An 8579-nucleotide genomic window follows, 5' to 3' on the forward strand; every position below is an offset into this window, starting at 1 on the left:
TAATAAAACGTTAAGTGATTCAGTTCAAAGAATGTATATATATATATATATATATGTATATATACATAGCATTTGATTCGTCTAAAGTAGCTTTAAATTACAAATGAATCACATTTAAAGCTTAAACGATGTGTTCGTTTAGTGTACGCCACGTGCACTGGTTATTGGCTGAAAGGAAAGCGTTACATTATTACCCAGACATGAACCGTCACGAGTGCGCATTAAAACACCTCCCAAATAATGAATATTAAACAAGGTCTTCAGAGACGAGCAAATCAACGTCCACTTTTTTAGTGTCATAACAAAACGGGCGGGGACAGTTACAAAACGGATCAGTAACGCGGGAGTTTTCATAACAGCTTGTTTTCAAAGGAAGTGTGTTGAATAGCCTCACCTGCATAGACATGGATGAAAATAAAATTGATTTAAGTTTAAAGACGATGCAACTTTTACAGGTGAGCTCGAGGTTCGCTCCTTACTGAACGTTTCTCACTTCCACACTTTATAGAAATACAACACGTGCTCATAACTAGTTAAGTATCTTGACATGATCTGCACAAACATATATGTTTGTGTATATAACGTTATATATATATATATATATGTTATGACCGTTTATTTATCGCCCTGTATGGTAGTTTGCATGCGTTTGAAGTGATTCACACGTATGGCTTTACACTTTACGCTTGTTTAACTTGTTTAGGTCCGCTATGATACAGACATAATTACGACTAACGTTAAGTAAATATCTCCTGCTTCAACTGAGTGTTGTCTCTCCTGGCGACGAGATGAGAATATCAAAACTGGTTTACCTGCTCTTTGGATTTAATATTGGGGCACAGAACAACAGCGAAGAACTTTTATTTTTGAAAGAAAATAAAATGAATCACTGTAACCGTCGAAGATAAACCGATTCGGTCAGTAATTTAGTGTTTGTATGTTTTAGGTTCAAAGACACTCCTTGCAGTTCAAAGCAGTGATTAGCGCCCCTGTCGGACACAGCGCTCAGAAACACTGCAGGTAGTTAACGTGTAAAAATCTTTTTTGAATCTAAAACTTGTCATTTTTAGGAGAGGACACCACCTCAGGATCCAGGAATGGACGGGCCCGTGCGTCGGACGTCCCGGCGAATCAGAGAGAAACAAAACCAAGAAAAGAACCAAATTTTATCCCCAAAATGTCTGACATTTACGTCTGAGGTGAAACGACGTCTCTTATGGAACATTTTAGTTATAACTCTATTTATAAGCGTGTATATTAACTATTACATATTACCTTTAGAAAAATGACAGTGAGGAAGAAGAAGATATTGAAGAGGCAGAAGTAAAGGATGATAAGGACTCTCTTCCAGTAAGTGCAAACACTGCATCATCACCTCAAAGTGTTAACTTTCCACCTGAATGGCAGAATACACTTTTTTTGTTGTCATCTTAAACAGGGTTACCGTGAGGGTTTGTCTGAATATGAACTAGAGCGACTGGAGAATATCAGACAGAACCAGGCCTTCCTCAATACCCTGAATTTACCTCAGGTAAAACTTTGCTGTGAGGCAGGAGAGTCGTTTTTTTAATTACTTTTGTTTCTGGCTTTTAGCTTTTTTCCACATTAAACTTGCTTAACTTTATGACCATAATTTGTACTTGTTCGCAGATTTCTGAAGCTCTGAGACCCAAGCCGAAGCCTACTCCGAAAGGCCTGAAAAGGTATCTTTAAATAGGAACTATTCAAAAAGGCACAAATGAACATGTATGCAATAAATAAGGAATATGTATTTAAATATACTGTAATAGCATAAATATAGTAGCAGATATATTGCTGATATTATTTAAGTGTTCTTAATGGTCAGAGGTCAAACACCCCACCAGCTCACTAACTAAAGAAAGTCAATTATTGTAGGGAAAAGACAGAATCAGAGATGCTCCCAGTTCGCAAGTCACTGCGGTTACAGAATAAGGGTCCTCCGACAACCCTTACTCTAGACACAACCTCTTATGCAGCCAGAGAGCCTGTAAGTCACTGACATGCGTCTGTAGTGTTCAATGTTAAACTTAAACACAATTTTGATGAAACACTACAAAATTATTTAATCTGAAATTAAACTAATGTGTCTTACTTAAGGAAGAAAAACCAAAAAAAGCCCCAGGACCGATACCACTCGATCCAATCAACCTGGATGAACATGTCAGGCTGCCAGAAGATTTGGTAAAACTCTGGAATGAGGTCAATGTTTACATGCACAAAAACATGTAGCATCCTGTATTTTTTTTTTTGAATTTTGGCATATTGCAAAAAACTTGTGCATCACCCGAATCTGTATGATGTCTTCTGTAGGTCCCATTAAAACAAGAAGCAGGAACATCAGATTTGATATCGTGAGTAACGTGTTATAAAGAGAGTGTTTACCTATACGTCATTTTGATGTCTCTTGTATCAGTTTCAGATAAGGTTTCATCTTGTACTAATTAGTAGCCATTTTCCTCACTTGCGTAATGAGAATGGCATATATTGCATATAATGTGTCAACAAATTTGTTGTCAGGTACCAACAAATGCTGCAGAAATTATCGATCAATGACAGTTGTGTGGTGAAAGTTGTGAAAGATCGGATCTGTTCAGCTGCTTTTCACCCCACCTCTTCCAACTTGCTTATGGCAGCAGGAGACAAGTCGGGCCACCTCGGGCTCTGGAAGCCGGTGAGATAACTGTGGTCTGGTGTGATAAAAATGAGAGCTGTTTGTGAAAGTTGAAATGTGGCAATGTGATAAAGTGACTAATGGCTATTCCAGATTTTCTCTGCTTTGCTTGCAATATTACAGTACAGTATTGCAGTATTATAGTACAATGTTAACTGTGTTTACCTCAGGATGCTAGTTGGGGCGATGGTGGTGTAATCTACTTTGAACCCCATTCTCGTGCAATTATCAGCATGGCCTTCTCATCTCACCCTTGCAACCTCATCACAGTGAGCTATGATGGCTCTGCACGCAGCATGGACCTGGAGAAAGCAGTGTTTGATGAGGTGAAACATTGGTCATACATGTTTATTGATGATAAGACACATTATGTACTCCTTTCCTAAGGTCATAATTGAAATTTAGCAGCTTTTTACATGGTGAAGCTAGTCTTTCGATCCACATATACAGGTGCATCTCAATAAATTAGAACTGAGACTGAAGTAGTTTAAGTCTTTGGTTCTTTTAATTGTGATGATTTTGGCTCACATTTAACAAAAATGCACATCATGTATTCTGATTAACGTGAATTCAGTTTGGACAAGGACATTTAAAGATCAATTGGTTTTATCTAACTGAAACTTTTAAATTGCCTGTGAATATACAGTTCAAAAGTTTTGGTCAGTATTTTTAATTGTTTTTTTTTTTACTGATACTTTCATTTAGCAAGAATGCTTTAAATTGTCAAAAAGCAAAAAATTGCAGTAAATGCATTTTACAAAAGATTTATATTACAAATAAATGCTGGGTTTTTTTGTACATTTTCTTTTCATCATAGAATCCTGAAAAAAATTTATTAGTTTCCACAAAAATAATAAACGGCAACATTTATATTTTATAATAAGGAATGTTTCCTGAGCACTTGGTGAGCAAGAAAGATTTCTTTCAAAAACATAAAAAAAATAAATGGTAGTGTATAAATGACAAAAATTAAATATTGGCAACAAGAATGAAAAATAGAGAAGAGGCAAAATATCTAAATTTTTGTAAATATCGGTAATAGAATCAGTATTTTTGTAAATATTGGAATCATTTAAAAAAAACAAATTTGTTGCATTACTAGTAAATCCCCGTACCATTAAATAGCAGGTTTCTAATCCAATTTCTTGGTGCCAACTTCCAGATGTACAACCTTCAACACATTTTACAATTAACACCTCTCTTTTGTACTCAGGTGTATCGCTCATCCTCTGGCCTGAAAAGTTTTGACTTTTTGTCAGCTGACTGCTCCAGTTTACTACTTGGTGAATGGAATGGTGATGTTGCCGTTGTTGACCGTAGAACTGAGTAAGACAAAAATATCTATATATTTAAATATCTATATTTATATATGAAGAGTTTATTTTCAAAAATCATGTTTTTTATTGTTATCATGTTTTTATTGTATTAGATGTATTTGTTAGTTATTTTTTTACCTAATCAAAATAACCCAACTGCAGTTTGATTGAGATTAATTGGAATGCACAATGAAAAAACACATTTTTTAAAAATTGTTAAAAACAGTTATCTGTTTTTGCAAAGGAACTCTTCATATATATTTACATCATAAATAATAAAGAAAACATGTGATTGCAGGAAAATATATGAATCTCTGTATACCATGGCTGCAAATCCTCTGCGCTGTGTTCATGTCCATCCTGTGCAACAGCACTACTTTGTAGTGGCAGAGAGCAGGTATTATATAACACTTCTTAACTAGAATAATGCTGGATGAAAAAGTTCATTTTCACCAAATAATTATCAATATGATGTTCCACAAGTTGCTGAGTAAATAGCTATGTTTCCATCCAAATATTTGAATTAAACGTATGCGCAAAACATAATTTTATTATATATAAACATAATTTTTAAACATATTAAGCTTATATCGTATAAAACATATGCAAATAAAGCACCGTTTCCATCCAACGAGTCAAAGAGAACAAAATCGTCACTTCCTGGTAAACTGTGGCACTAAATATCACTAAGAATATAGAAGAAGCCACTGAATATAATCATTTTCATATATGATATAAATTACTTGCACCTCAGAGCGTGTAAGACAATTATACAGAAATACTTTGACGACAGACTTTGCTCAGGCATTTCAGAATGACCATAACACCATTTAGATGCTGTGAACGAGATCGGTCCGCTGCTAGTCAAGTTATCCCGTCTCATAGCGGAATGTCACGTGACTTTTTCAATGCGCATGGAGGAATTTATTCGGTAAATGTGTTTCCATCATAGTTTATGCGCATTTTTCTTATCGGATAAAACGTTTATCCTACTCAAATGTGCACATACGTTTTTTTTATGGGCATTTTTAGAATTTATGCGCATCTTGGCATTTTCCATCCAGCGTTTTTTTTAAAGAGCAGGTCATACGGTATTTTAAAGTGTCCTAATATTGTGTTGGAGTCCCCTACAACTGGTTTAAATGCTTCTAAGGTCACAAAACATTGTCATTTTCTCAGAATATACATTTAATATTAGAGTAATTTGCCAATGATTTCGAAACGATTTGTTCCAAGCAAGTTCGGAGAAAACCCCTCCCTTTCATAAGCCTACTCTGCTCTGATTGGTCAGCTGGCCAAGCCTGTTGTGATTGGCACAGAGAGGAGTCCTTGAGCAAGTTAGCGAGTGCTACCATTGACAAAGCACCTTTACATAAAACAGTAATATAGTGCTCCAATCCGTTTTTTATAATAATGACATAAAATACAAAAACACTTATACAAGCAAATCGTGCCCACAGCTAAAGTTTAGCTGCTAAACTGCAGACCTGCCAACCACTGGCGGAGCCAGGATGTTTTTATAGGGGTGGCCAGGGAGGGGCCGAGGGGCCAACTGGGGTGGCACAGAAATCTTCATTATTTCAATATAAAAATGTGATTGACTAAAGTAGTGGACTGTTTTACTGTTTTAGACACAACTGAATACAATTAATTTTTACTAAATTGTATTTGAGATATTTGTGAATTAGATCAAGTAATGCTGAGTGAATATGACAATTTGTGTATTATTCCCCACCTCCAGGTATTTTAATAAAGGGGCTCACTAGCTTTATTGCTTATTTGGTTCTAAAAAACCCCCAAAAGCTTGTTTTCCATCATTGCATACTCATTGATGAGACATGCAAATAGTGATAAGAATTGGTAAAAAAAAAAAAAGACGGAACTCAACAGCACATAAATGCCAGATTGTAAAATTAGTTATTTTATGCATTTAAATGGTTTCATTTTCGTTTGTACTTTACAAAATAAAAATAACGCATGTTTTCTAGTATAAATGCACAGTGTTCATATTTACTTGTGCATTAAATTACGAAGAAAGAAAAAAACAGCTTGCGCCTTATTGTGTAGGTCTATATTGTGATTTAGAAATTGCACAATAAAAGCACGGTAAAACAGCTGTCAGGAGAGGAAAGTTTGTTTTACTGACGTATAGCCAAATACAATAGTGAATTGGTGGGTTTTTGTTAAATGTGAGCCAAAACCATCACAGTTAAAAGAACCAAAGACTTAAACTACTTTAGTCTGTGTGCATTGGATTTATTTAATACACGAGTTTCACAATTTGAGTTGAATTACTGAAATAAATGAACTTTTCCACGACATTCTAATTTATTGAGATGCACCTGTAGATCACATTTTAGCAGAAAAACTTAATATTTTGAGCACTCAATTGAAAATGTACACACAACGCATCAATCATACAATCGAGCTTGTTAGTCCAAATTAAGAAGATTAGAAGCCAACAAAGATAAAAGCCAAGATTAGAGAAGCAATCGGTAAAATGACATGCACACAACAAAAGGTTCGAATTGTATTTCTGTGGTATCCTGAACACAGCGTCTTCTCAACATGATGTAAACACACTAACTAGCGGAAGTGTTTGTGGGCAGGTCAGACTGTTCGTATTTCGCGGGCAGGTGGGGATTATGCAAATGTGTTACCCAGTGACGTATACCCGTAACAGGCAAAAGATTCGAAAATATGACGATTCAGAATCAACTCTCTCTTTTGAGAGACAATATCTTTATTTATCATGCACTTTTTTGATTAACAACTTTGCAGATTGTTTTCATTTAAGAATAGCTACGTTATAAACTGCAAAAGAGATATTTTTCAAAAACCCATATGACCTGCTCTTTAATGCGATATTCCAAAATGCGCATAAAAATAGGTGGATGGAAACGCAGCTAATGATTACATACCCTGCAGGCTGAAGCATATTGTTTATTTTCTTTCTTTTTTTTAGATTTGTGAACATATATGACTTGCGCCATCTGAAAAGAAGAAACAATCTAGCAGTTGGTGAACTCAACGGTCACAGCCGCAGTGTCTCCAGTGCCTTTTTCTCCCCACTCACAGGCAACAGAGTTCTGACCACTTGTATGGACAACACGATCAGGTGCTCAGAGATCGCAAATGTTACTGCTAGAAGTGCATATATTGAATCTACAATGTCCCTCCATTCTCTCTTGCAAATGTACCAGTAGAGGGTGCCAGAGCATCATTGGCTATGACCATATTTTAAGCCAGAATAGTTTGTGTTTGCTTTGTTTTTCTTTTCTTTTTTCTTTTTAGCTACTAAAAAGTTATAAAGTTGTCTTCCATTGTCTTACAAGAATTGGAATTGCAATCCATTTCCCAAACCGTTTATTCTCTGTAGGGTTGCGGGGATTCTTGGAAATGCATTATAATTTGTATTACAAATGTTTTATTAGCCTTTTTGTGGTTTTGTTTCAGGGTGTTTGACACTTCCCTAATGGAGGGCAGATCTCCTGTACTAAAATCAATTACGTAAGTATGGGTGTTATCATATGTGTGAAAAATTATCTCTATCATGACAATCATCAGTTCTATTGTTTCTATTAATCAAAGAATCTTGAAAAAAAAGTGTCCCTTTCCACAAAAATATTATGCAGCACAACTGTTTTCAGCATTGATAATAAGAAATGTATCTTGAGCAGCAAATCGGCATATTAGAATAATTTTTGAAGGATTGTGGGATGCTGAAGACTTAAGTAATGGCTGCTGAAATTTCAGCTTTGCCCTCACAAGAATAACTTAAGTTTTAAAAATAAAAAAAATTAAGTTATAATACTATTTCACAATATTACTGTTTTAATTGAATTTTTGACTTGGTGAGCATGAGAAGAAATCTTGCCTACTCCAAACTTTTTAACTGTGGTGTATCTTTACAAACATCATGATACAGACCTGTTTATAAATCAAAAGAATTACTTAATGTGAAAATAGCTGCAAAAATGGTCAAACAACATATGTAAAACGATGGCCCACAAGGCGGATGAAAACAGATGCCATAATGTTGAATTTATGCAAACACACATCTGGCCTTTTCCAAAAGTTTTGGTTAAGCCATTTTTGTCCAATCATTTTTATTAGAGCTGCCCATTGTAACAGCAGCACGCTAAATATTTTCTATGTAGGCACAACATGCAGACGGGTCGGTGGTTGTCCAAGCTAAGTGCAGTGTGGGACCCCAAGCAGCAGGACTGTTTTGTGATTGGCAGCGTGGACAGGCCTCGCCGAATTCAGGTATATCACGAGAGCGGTCGCCGCCTTCACACTTTTCGAAACATGGACCACCTGACCACAGTGTGCTCCATCACGGCATTCCACCCAAGCAGGAACACTCTGCTTGGAGGCAATTCAAGTGGGAGGCTGCACATATTTACTGACAGTTTCATCAACTAAAAAATATCAAATTCTTTGTCTGTTTGTTGATTTGATTTGTTGGTTTTCTGCTTCCCTCTTTTTTCCCTTTTTTGTACACACAACAGCATTTGCTTGTATGGTTGTTTTATATTAAATATGCTGTTTGTTTTTGTTCCTGTAAC

The 8579-nt window shown here is 35.7% G+C and overlaps 1 protein-coding gene across 3 annotated transcripts; it reads left to right on the top strand.

Moving 5' to 3' along the window:
- The first annotated feature begins 306 nt into the window (after nt 1-306).
- Nucleotides 307-8579, top strand: wdr76 (WD repeat domain 76). Of its 3 annotated transcripts, none has more exons than XM_016273270.1 (15): nt 307-455; nt 1071-1199; nt 1282-1350; nt 1439-1531; nt 1651-1703; nt 1897-2008; nt 2119-2220; nt 2332-2372; nt 2539-2692; nt 2863-3018; nt 3906-4018; nt 4307-4405; nt 6974-7126; nt 7465-7518; nt 8169-8578. In XM_016273270.1, the coding sequence occupies exons 1-15, from the start codon at nt 405-407 to the stop codon at nt 8434-8436; spliced, it is 1647 nt and encodes a 548-aa protein (XP_016128756.1). In that variant the 5' UTR covers nt 307-404; the 3' UTR covers nt 8437-8578. The 3 variants fall into 3 exon arrangements, with proteins under 3 accessions (XP_016128756.1, XP_016128757.1, XP_016128758.1); XM_016273271.1 differs by having other exon boundaries at nt 2119-2202; XM_016273272.1 differs by lacking the exon at nt 4307-4405 and having other exon boundaries at nt 8169-8579.

The sequence above is a fragment of the Sinocyclocheilus grahami genome, unplaced genomic scaffold, assembly GCF_001515645.1.
Source record: "Sinocyclocheilus grahami isolate Dianchi unplaced genomic scaffold, SAMN03320097.WGS_v1.1 scaffold76.1, whole genome shotgun sequence".
NCBI lineage: Eukaryota > Metazoa > Chordata > Actinopteri > Cypriniformes > Cyprinidae > Sinocyclocheilus > Sinocyclocheilus grahami.